This window comes from Ictalurus punctatus, chromosome 28, assembly GCF_001660625.3.
Source record: "Ictalurus punctatus breed USDA103 chromosome 28, Coco_2.0, whole genome shotgun sequence".
Classification (NCBI taxonomy): Eukaryota; Metazoa; Chordata; class Actinopteri; order Siluriformes; family Ictaluridae; genus Ictalurus; species Ictalurus punctatus.
The window spans coordinates 17,078,717-17,090,810 of record NC_030443.2 but is presented as its reverse complement, the minus strand read 5'-3'; the positions used below and the strand labels follow the sequence as shown (position 1 = coordinate 17,090,810).

General features: G+C 41.1%; 2 protein-coding genes across 2 annotated transcripts in view; one reads left to right on the top strand and one right to left on the bottom strand.

Moving 5' to 3' along the window:
• mbd2 (methyl-CpG binding domain protein 2) overlaps positions 1 to 7,252 on the top strand; it is a 34,302-nt gene extending 27,050 nt beyond the window's left edge. The window contains exon 7 of the mRNA XM_017460518.3: positions 6,686 to 7,252. The gene's annotated coding sequence lies outside the window, so the exon portion shown is untranslated. The remainder of the gene's footprint in view (positions 1 to 6,685) is intronic.
• Positions 7,253 to 10,875: 3,623 nt separating this feature from the next.
• Positions 10,876 to 11,820, bottom strand: LOC108259744 (gamma-crystallin M2). Its single transcript, XM_017459466.3, has 3 exons — positions 11,745 to 11,820; positions 11,404 to 11,652; positions 10,876 to 11,238 (listed from the first exon to the last, which is right to left on the bottom strand). Exons 1-3 carry the CDS (start codon positions 11,751 to 11,753, stop codon positions 10,954 to 10,956), a joined length of 543 nt encoding a protein of 180 aa, XP_017314955.1. The 5' UTR covers positions 11,754 to 11,820; the 3' UTR covers positions 10,876 to 10,953.
• Positions 11,821 to 12,094: the final 274 nt, after the last annotated feature.

Here is a 12,094-nt window from a genome sequence, read left to right as displayed (position 1 = left end):
TCATTTAATTTGAATATAAATGCTTGGTTTTTCATCCACTACTCCTAGTACAGGGCGGTTATTAGGGGCGTGCACCTCTACTCCTTTCTATATGATTATATATACTGCCTGTTTGGAACAGCCACTTCAGTCCTGTGCAAAAAGTTCAATAAAAAAAAAGTGATCGCTTTGAAGAGTGGAATGCATCATTTGCTGGAGTTGACAGACAGAGGCCATGCCTCTATCACTGTCACTGTTGAGCAAAAAAGGCCACTCCTCCTTCACAGGACTGACTGATACATAGGCCAAGCCTCCTTCACTTGGCTGACTGATACAGAGGCCACACCTCCTTCACTGGATTGACTGATACAGAGGCCACGCCTCCTTCACTGGACTGACCGATACAGAGGCCACGCGTCCTTCACTGGACTGACTGATACATAGGCCACGCCTCCTTCACTGGATTGACTGATACAGAGGCCACACCTCCGTCACTGGACAGACTTATACATAGGCCACGCCTCCTTCACTGGACTGACTGATACATGGGCCACGCCTCCTTCACTGGACTGACTGATACAGAGGCCACGCCTCCTTCACTGGACTGACTGATACAGAGGCCACGCGTCCTTCACTGGACTGACTGATACAGAGGCCACGCCTCCTTCACTGGACTGACTGATACAGAGGCCACGCGTCCTTCACTGGACTGACTGATACAGAGGCCACGCCTCCTTCACTGGACTGACTGATACAGAGGCCACACCTCTGTCACTGGACAGACTTATACATAGGCCACGCCTCCTTCACTGGACTGATTGATACATAGGCCACGCCTCCTTCACTGGACTGACTGATACAGAGGCCACGCCTTCTTCACTGGACTGACTGATACAGAGGCCACGCCTCCTTCACTGGATTGACTGATACAGAGGCCACACCTCCGTCACTGGGCAGACTTATACATAGGCCACGCCTCCTTCACTGGACTGATTGATACATGGGCCACGCCTCCTTCACTGGTCTGATTCTTCACACTGTAGGATTTATAGATCATCATTGAGACAACTCTTTGCAGCCATTTGGGGCCACTCACCAGAAGCTTCGGGACACCAAAGTCGCAAATTCGACGGGTTTTATGACCCCTCCCCTTGGTGTAGTAGCCACAGCCGTGTGACCCGTCAGGATTTACTGGATACGAGTACTTGTGGACCGGACCAGGCCCTCAACGGCCCTTTAAACCAGCCACTCGCCTATAAACCTCCTCTGCTATTGGCACAATGGTTTTTTTCACCCCATTCACACAATGACAAATCCAAACATGGCACATTTCCTTCCAACATACGAGTGTTCCCAGAAAACGCAGTCGTACTTGCCCATCTGCTGTAATTGCACAGCGAATTGGAAAGATAGTGGAGAGGACGGTAATTATCCGATCCGCATTTCTAATCTGGAGTCGGCGCTCATCACGACGAGGCGGGATTATGAGCGCTGTCCGCTCAGGTCAGGGGACGGTGGCTGTCTATCTGCGCCTTCCACATGTCGCTCCGCTTCCCTCTCCCTCCGACCCAGGGTTATGCTAATATACATAAATAGGGGGTAGATTTGATTATCCTCGTGTGTAATAGACAAAAAGGCTGAGCTGCAATTACCTCCAAATGGGGCGTGTTTTTTTTTTTTCTTTTTTTTTTCTGGCTCTCTATATTAGCACAAACACACACCCATACATAGTGTTTGGAATGCTGATGTGATGGAGCACTCCTTAACACACACACACAAACACACACACACACATACATACATACATAGTGGTTGGAATGCTGATGTGATTGATCACTCCTTAACGCTCACACACACACACACACTCACACACACACACACACACAGGGCCGATGCCAGCAAAACACAGCAATTTCTTATAATCAAAGCAATACAGATGTTTCAGTTCCAAGCAAATCCATGCCAGGCTTTATTTTTTCTCGGCCAACTCCTAATCACGGCACGGCTCTTCGACGGTTGTAAAATATTCAAAAGCCAAAACTGAGCAAAATCCGAAATGCGTGAGGGATAATCCAGAGTGTCCATCACTTGTAGGCACACATCAGGGGGTCGCCGTCTGCTTCACCCCCTGCCTGATGTTTAATAGTGCGAAATACCCTTAATTATTAGGATATGTCTTCTAATGCACTATAAAATATGAATGAACCATTAACACTACTTTGACATCTGGACAATACTAGAACTAAATACTGGGGAAAAAAATGGAGAGGAAAGATTCTAATAGCGGTGTTGAAAACACAAAAACCTTTCTGTTTCCCTTTTTTGTCCCCCTGGACCTGACATTACATCCGGCATTAAGTTCGTCTCATCCCACTTTGTATTGGTCATCAAGTGCCTAATGTTTTACACCCTGTAGCCTTTTATTTATTTATTTATGTATTTAGATTTATTTAGATTTATTTTTGAGGTCGTCCCCTATGAAGAGGGCCCCGGAGATGGAAATCAACAAAAGGTGTGTGTGATTTCAGCAAGGACGCTCGCTCGGTGTTAGATATACGGCTCGTTGCGTTGCGCTCCAGGAAACAGCCTGCGTGTAAAGCTCGGAACCAGGCGTAGCCCCGGCGGCTCCAGGAGAGACGCTTTAATACATTTGAGGTTTAAGGATCGATACGCTGTGTGCAAATGTGAATTAATGATGCAGGTTCTGCTCTTAAAGGCGTGTAGCAGGAAATGCCTCTAACAGCCTATTGGCCTTCAGTCACAAACTGCTTTTCAAATCTATCGCTTTCGTCCAGCTCGATCCTAGTGTGTGTGTGTGTGTGTGCCTTGCAAGTTAAGCGTTGTTGTTGTTGTTGTTTTGTGGTGTGTGTGTGTGTATCTTTGACTCTGCTCTATCTCTGTTCTCTGCATTATTGTAAATGTGTCACTGTGTACATACTCAGATGACGGTAATAATTTGTTTGCCGGTCAATAAGGTTGTCGGTCAATAACTCACCATTAATAAAATTGAATCCATGGTTGAAGAATTGAAACCTTTCGCACTGCAGCTACCTATCTATCGAACGTAGCACCGAGTCTTTGCTGATGACAGCACCATGTAAGCAATAAAACACTTGTGGGTTGTTGTGCTGTTCGAGGAAAAGGATCGAGAGCGGAGTGATGTGACGTGATGAAGCAGCCCTAACTTTATTTATTTGCCCAAGCCAGTAAATCCTGTGTTTCTCGAATACCACAGTAATTTGATAATGATTGCAATTTTTGTTTTTTATTCATTAAAGGTGCAATAGGTGATCGATTTTTATTTCTTGCTTGTACAAATAACCTGGAAGATCTATAGAACATGATATCAAAAGAAAACAAAACAATGGGTTAAGTCGAGGCCTTAACTTTAATTCAACTTTAATTTTATCGGTGAGAAAACCTGTTCTGGGCCAGAAAAACGGATGTCTGGTCTAGAATGCTCGTTGCTTGTGCTGGGATTCACTTCCTGTCTGCCGTTTTATAGATCCCCTACTCTACGGGCCACGGAAGCAACGGGAATCATTCAAACGTCGAAACGTCGATCCATTTATAGTCGCATTTAATGTTGTGGAACGTCAACAAAAAACACATCTCCTTACAGAAAGCATCACCACATCGGACCTTAGATCCCTTCCTTTGTTGTACGACAAGAAGAACGGAATTAAGTCGTCTTAAATGATGTTGTCCGAGGCCCTGTGGACGGGTCGTTACTATAGAAACGATCGCATTAGATTCGCGTTGGAACAAATGCGTTAATAGCAACCTGTGATTTGTCTCGTAGCCAGAGCTGCCGTCAAAGCCGCTGTTGTAGAAAATGAACCGACGCTGTCTGACCAATCAGATTGAAGAATTTGACAGCGCTGTGATGTAAATGCTAAATAAACAACGGTCTGCGTGAGACTTCTTTATAATATCGCAACAGCGAATTTGTTACTTGCAAAAGACATGTAAACAAACGGTAGTTTCATGCCGTTTAAGACACGATTGACCATTAGGCAACGTTTACCTACTTGGCAAGCAAATAGATCCTATATGCAAGCTAGTTAAAACGCACGTATTGATAAACTAGCTAGCTTTTCTTTCCTAGCAGTGTTTTCGCCCCAATTTTTCCCCATTTACCTTTTCTTTTTTAAACCACAGTGCAGCTTATTTATATTTTATATATATATATATATATATATATATATATATATATATATATATATATATATATATATATATATATAAAAGACGTACACACTCGTGTGGCCCTAAGCGAACGCTCTTATTGCTGATAGCAAGAAACGGCTCTGATTTAATCCCAACACTGATCTCCCGTCGCTCCTAAAACAGACCAATCCCCATTTCCTGCATATTTAAGACGCCACCTTCCTTCACTGACTGTTTTTTTTTTTTTGTTTGTTTCCCCCCCTAAACTCTAAATGTCTTCTGGCCCAGACATTAAAACACGTTTGTTAATATTTGATTCACGAAGTAGATCCCTGCCTCCCGTTTTTTTCACCGCAGCGCTTTGCCCATAAGTGCGGATAATTAATGCTTGTGCTGCAGGCAAACTCTTAAGTTGTAGGGCAGTTAGTGTTTAATTACCAGTGCCCCCCCCCCTTGCCCCCCCTCCCCCCCCCCACACACACACATAAACACATCTCATACAAAATAAATAAAAAAAACATCTGTTAATGGAGATGCAAATTACACACGTGGCAATCTTGGATTGATTAGAACGCGTATTTTTATTTATTTTATTTATTTTTCAGAGTGGATTATTGGTGGTGGTGGGGGGGGGGGGGGGTGATGGCTGGAAAGACTGCTAATGCGGAGTCACAACAGTGTGTAATTCTCAGCACAGTTTCACAAAATGAGTCATGATCCGAATCACTAATTAATCAAAAGCATGAGTGGGGGGGGGGATGGTTAATTTCTATCATATGAGGGAAAAAAATTGACAAGTAATCAGCATTCAAATGCGTTTCATTGTGCTGTATGTGTGTGTGGTTCTTTTGTAGCATGTTTGGGGAAAAGCCCATGCCCTTTAGCAACACACACACACACACACACACACACACACACACACACAGCACTCCCTCACCATCTCTGCAGATCCCCATCACCATCTCTCGCTCTCTTTCATGTTTCCCCGAGCAACACTCTTATTGATTATTCCTGATCCTGAGGGGATTTTTTTTTTTTTTTTTTTTTTTTTTTTTTTTTTAAAAACAAAGAACGCCCCCCATCCCCCACCCCATTCGTACTGCTGTATGAATGCAACTTTTCCTCAACACTGCACCTCATCCGAAGCCCTTCGGCACACGACCTCGCTCGAAAGGTCCTCTGCAGTTTTTATCCATCCCTGCATGTCTGTCTAGTGCGATGTAACCCCTTGAAGCACAGCGAGTTTCCAAAGATACTATATCTTCTGATCCAGATGTGGTTAAACTTTAATGCCACATAGCGTAGCTGCAATACTTCATAACTTTGGTGTTATACGGGTCTGTTTGAGTGAGGAGACGTCTTGATATGTGGAACGGCGGACATATTGACATTTCTGGCAACATTCAACACTTCGAATTGACATTATTGAAGTACTGAGACGATTCTGAATCAAAGTTTTGAACAGATAGAATCAAATAGTGTTTTTTTTTAATTGATAAGGTTCTGTCTGCCTTTTTCAAAAAAAAAAATGCATTAAGCACTGTGAAATTCTTTTTTCTTCACATGTTCGGAGGTTGGGGTCAGAGTGCGGGGTCAGAGTGCAGGGCTTGAACTTCCGATCAGTAACCCAGAGCCCAGAAGCCAGAACCTGTACATTACCACCTATTAGTCTGCTTATTGAGACCCAGTCTGAGTGAAATAAATACACACACACACACACACACACACACACACACACACACACGCACGCGCCCGCATCGAAACGCACCTGCTAGCTAACTTCAGTCCCTGATTACACTTAAAAGTTCATTTTATTAAGCACATTTTGTGTAGCTAGCTAATATCTGTAATATTTAATGGTATTTTAATATTCATATTTAATCTCCTAGTTGTGAAATGTATGTCCCCGAGATCATGATTTATCAGCAGTCCTCTGACATGAACTCGCACACCGACTCGAGCTACGTTCGCACCTATACACCGCAGTAGTAGGCATTCCTCCTACTGGTTGCCATGGTAACGTTTATCAACGGGTGGCGCAACTAGCATTGCACTTTTGACAGCAAAGCAGTTTTCTTGCCACTAGAAGGAAACATTCTGGAGGGAGCGCGTTTGTATTTCAAATTCACCGGTGTGTGTGTGTGTATATATGCATCACGCCCTACGAGATGAAGGAGAAGCGGTGCGTGCTCTTCGCCATCTGCTGCGAAAGCGCAAGCGCCGGACTGTCGGGTTCCACAAAACAGTTCGGACTAGCAGGCAGCACGGCGGATCACGGCGGATCACGGCTCGCACGCGCCGTACAGTCTTCACTCCCGTCGGTAGCTCCGAATTTGCACGGAGTTAAACTTTTCTCAACTTTGTCCCGTCGCTGGACACGCCCACATCTAGATCGCTGTCGCTCACGTCGCCAGTCACCAGCTCTCGTTGAAAACGAACGCTCTCGGGTTGCTTCGTCTCTGCGAGTTTCTGTATGTCTGAACGTACCTTCTCATCCACACTTTGTAAAAAAATGTTTATTTTTCTTCTCCTACAGAACGCACTGAATTCAGGCTACACCCCTTTGCGGACCCTTTACCTTAGAGATGATGTCATCAGTCTGCGCCCGGACCTGTCCCGCAGACCCAAGCACACTTTACGCACCCACGGACAAACAGCTTCAACCGAGGCCTTTTCGTTCCCTTTTTTTTTTTCTTTTTTTCTTTTTTTCTTTTAAATATCTAGAGCATATATTTTTGTGTACATATCTATATGATTCAGAACAATGCTTATTTTGTGTCCAAAAAAAAAAAAAACCCAACAACACCTGAAGCATTTTTTTCTCTACAGGAAAACGATACTGAGCAATACTTCTGAAAAACTGAATCAGGTTGCAATCTGCTGGATTTGTATTGCTAACTTTTTTTTCTCTCTCTCTCTCTCTCGGTCTCCGACTGTTGTAAGGGATTTCGTTGTTTTTCAGGGTTTGTAACGAATAATGCATTTACTTCCTTATTAATGAGAACTTGCTTATTTAAGAGAAATAATTTTATACATTGGAATAAAAAAATACTTGTACATTTTGCGCATCATAATAGAATAAATAAATAATGTTCACATCTGAGCGGTCGTTTTTCTTTTTTTTTTATTTTAAAGTGCTCGTTTTTGCTCGTGGGAGCTGAAGCTGAATCTTAAAAAAAAGAAAAGAAAAAAAAAAAGAAGTACTTTTCACATTAACATCATGCATTTTTTTCCAACTTGACACTGCTTTTAAAATTATTGGCACCCTAACGATCAATATTGATTTTTTAAAAATCGTTTTATTTACAATTTTTCCATTTTGATGTTTGTATATTGATTGATTTTAATTAAATGTTAATATTTATTTATTTTAATTATTATTATTATTATTATTTTTTTTTACACTTTTACATCTATCTATCCATCTTTGCGTTTTTAAGTTTTAGATCCGTTTGTTTCTGTTTAAATTTGTTACATGTTAAAGGGTATGAATGTATTTATCTATTTATTCATTTAAAGTAAATTTCTTTAAAATTTTTCATTTCAACGTTTATTTTTTAGTTAATTATTTTAATTCTATTTATTTACAGTTTTCCTTGTTTTATTTATTTTTAAAAAGTTTATATATATATATATATATATATATAAATTTTATTTATTTAAAATTTTTACATTTTAAAAAAGTTGTTTTATTTGTTTTTTATTTATTTTAAATGTTTACATTAAGTTTTTAAAAAACTTTCTCTCTCTCTCTCTCTCTCTCTCTCTCTCTCTCTCTCTCTCTATATATATATATATATATATATATATATATATATATATATATATATATATATATTACTGTTTTTAAATTTTTTTTATAATCAATCTGTTAGCAAATTTGACCAGTCTACGTAATCCAAATCATACGTTATGTCATACGTACACGATGACATAACCACATTGAAGATGATATAGATTGCAGGTGTGCTTTAAAAATCAGTTTTTCCTGGCAGCGGTGTGTCGTTTGTGGCGCTGTGATCCACACCACGCACGTGGATGGCTCCTGATCTTTTCATTACGGTCACTGCGGGTTCCACGGGGTTGCCGAATTCGGTCATTAGCATGCGTTAATGGTCTGGTGTTGCCAGGATAATATCGGTGTATGGGAATTTTCTCCCCCCTCCGTCTCTTTCGTTGGCTGAGGCTTGCTTACCGAATGGCCAGAGAATCCATTTGCATCTTATAATGGTCGTGTTTTGCATAATTTTTTTGGACTCGGAAGGTATTTGTTCCCCTTGTCCTGTGCTTAATATTCTAATTTTGAAAACACGCAAGTGCCTTAGTTAAAGCATCAGATGGAGTAAAGCCATGTGTCTGCATCATTAAAACTCAATAATGACCCTAACAGGATGGAAGACACTGATGTGACATTTCAGCCCATCGACAAAGCGACAGATTTTTATGTGATATCTGGCTCATTTAAAAACTCCGTGTATAAAACAGCCACTTTATGAAATGGCTAGCCCTCTCTACTTTCCCTGCTCCTCTAGCGGCATGTGTTTTTGCAAACGATCCCAAGTTTCACAGCATGAAATTACTCCAGAGCTCCTAATTACAGCTTGTTATCGGGTTGTCGTATCTGATTAGCGGCCTGACCGACTCGGATGATGTGCACTTCTCCAGGAGTGCAGGAAAACGGACGAGCCAGCGGAATACGATATCGGCTTGGACTGCGATTCTGATCAGTCAGTAGCGGAAAGACCTCCGGTAGGGACCGGGTTAGTGAAGGCCGTCTGCATCTGCGGCAGATCCTCAACTCGTTCGTCACAAAAACGTATTTAATATAGCGCGAGGTTCTTTAAACGAATAGTGCGGATATAACACTGAGATTGTGCACGATGGTATGCAGAACTCGGACGTCATGAACACGGTATGGAGTTTGCGTTTCATTTGCGTGCACGTGATACCTTGGGACACCTAAGTATTTGCTTTAGATCCATCATTATACATACATACTGTATTAACTTCTTAAATCTATAACAGTTTTTTTTTTTCAGCACAGAGGACGTTACAGGAGACGCATCTTAATCTTTGACTCTTCTTATCAAATTTTTTTATTTTTTAAAATTTAAATTTTTTTTTTTTTTTTTTTTTACAGATTAAATTACGAACAACAATCAGATGAGTGCTTGGTCAGCTTATCTTTCAAACCCATCCTTCAAAAAATTTGCAGTGATGGTGATCATTACAACTAGGACTATTCGTGCAGCGTTATATCAACAATATACTACCTAGATTTCTATATAAAAAAACAAAAAATTCAAAGCATTCCATCTTCTCATTCGTGTATTATATATTGGTATTCGTTTTTTTTTTTTTTTTTTTTTTTTTTAAATTGATTTTTCATTTTAAATCCTCTCTTGCTTTCCTGTTCTTCAGTCCGCATTTTCAATTCCAGCTTTTGTGTTGAATGTTGGTGGTCTGGATTCTGTCTTGGATGCTTCTACTCAAGAAAGATCTGGCAACCTCGGAGCTGTAAACTCCACGCAGCTGATTTGCGTGAATCTGTGAGGATGTGCGTAACTCTGCTCTGGATACGCGTAACTTTCCCAATGTGAATACTGACATCATTTTTGGTGGTCAATTCTGAATTTTTCGTTCGTCTTAGTTTTTATTTATTTATTTATTTATTTATTTAATGTCAGTTTTGAAACACGATTTGCTGACGAAGTTGGTCGTAATAATGTGCGATGAAAGACTTACCTAGGTAACCTTTTTCTTTGTTAAAAAGCACTTTCTTGAAGCGTTGCGACGTTGTCTACTAATTCAGCAGGTGTTTGGCATTTAAAAAAAAAAAAAAAAAAAAAGTGAGACTGTAGAAGGTATACGTTAGTGCTACATCGTAACGGTGTTATAAATGCGAAACTGATTACCACTTTAGATTTAGGATATGGAAATCATCCATCCGTGGGCTGTAAAAGCTCTGCATTAAGTGTGAGACGCTTTAAATTCCAGCTCTGGCATGAAAAAGATAATTACACTTCTTAAATGTTAAGACGACAGGTGGATATTTTATTTTATTTTATTTACTTGTAAATTTTTTTATTTTTTTTTTACCGAATATGACAAAGTCTTACCCGTTAGACACGACTACGGAAACGCGTCAATCAAAGCTGTACTACAGAAAACTTCTAACGTCACCTCGAATAGACTTTCCAGCACTGATTTATGAGATTTGGCCGTTACTTGGGATTGTTTTATGAAGGTAGGTACCCTTCAAAAAGTGATTCTAATATGATTTATCTACAGAAGGACAGAAATTAAACTGCGTTTTGTGGGACGGGATGTAAACGGAAAAAAAAACCCCGTTATAGTATGTCGAGGGGGGGAAAAAGCATTATCGTTCGATTTAAGCTGAGAATTATGACTTTTATGGGCATTATGGTGCAAATTGCTGCATAATTGAGCTTAAGCGAGTCATAACATTATGTTTTCATTATTTTTTAGCGCCTGAGCGTGGTTTGTTGTAATCTCAGTGTAAGAAAATGACTTCGGTATGGGTGTAAGTGTGGGAAGTGTGGTCAAGATTTAATCTGATATGTTTGAATGCCTTTTTGGTTTTTTTTTTAGCTCTTGTTTTACTTTCATTTATTTCCTGTTAAATGGCCAATTAAAGCAATACTGTGAAATAAATTGATGTGTGTTTTTTTTTTTTTTCTCTATATTTACCCAGCCTCTGAAAGAAAAAAACCCAACTCGGTATTTTTTTTTTTTTTTCCTGCTAAATCTTTATTTAAAAGTTGCACATTTTCACATGTTCTTTTAATACCAGGAATCCATGATGCGCCTCATGCTCATGAACCTCATGCCACTGCTTCCCATCATCTCCCTGAAGCTCCGGTACTCGCCGGGCCTGAAGTACCACATCCTTCCCTTGTAGTGAGGATACTCGTACATGAGCCAGTGGCCGTCCATCACGTGGCACGACATGCAGCCGCTGGACCAGTGGTAGCGATCCATGATGGAGTCGCAGTCGTCAGTCACGTCCATCATCTGGCCCATGAAGTTCTCCCTCTCGTACATCCTCATCCTGTAGGCGCCGCGGTACTGTTTCGAGGACACACCACATCGTCACTGATTATTTTCCTAAAACATCTCTTACTTCACACGATGATGGGACAATCACGTCCACTTACACGTGATGTATATAAACTAAGTCGATTTTCATGAACCTCTACGAGGGAATACTTTGTGACCTAAACTTAAACGTACCATGGGGACCATGCGGCAAGATCTGATCCAGTTGTTCGTGCCCCATCCCCACATGTTCATGTAGTCGGCGTACTCGCCCCTCCTGAGGAAATACTGGTTCCCCATGTAGTTGTTCTGATCGTAGACCATCCAGCAGCCACTCTCGACCCTGCACGAGTAGCAGCGGTTCAGGTAGGGTGACATGTCGGTGCAGTCGCTGCTGCACTCATAGGAACGGCCTCCGAAGTTCCTGTCCTCGTAGAAGATGATCTGAAAAAAAAAAAAGACCCATGAGACATGACTCATCGTTTTCCTAAAGCAACAAGGATCGCAGATATTTTTAGAAACAAACCCGTTCTTACCTTCCCCATGGTTCCAGTGGGCGGTTTGAAGGCTTTGTTGGAGATGTTACCAACTGGTGATGGACGCACACTCTTCCACTGTTAAATCCTTGTATTTATACCTGACTGATCCCAAAAAAACTGTCCAACACCTCATTGTCAAAACCCCCTGAGCAAGCAACATCGCACAGAGGACGGCTTTTATTACCGTTCCATGTGATTCAGCCTCCAGTTGGCTTTTGAACGCGAGCAAGACAATACATCGGAGCGTTTTTTTTTTTTTTTCCCCTCTTCTTTTTTCTGTGTGTGCACTGTACTGGGTTTGTCATTTTCAGGATGAATAGCTGTGCTCTATTGAATGCCTTTTTTTT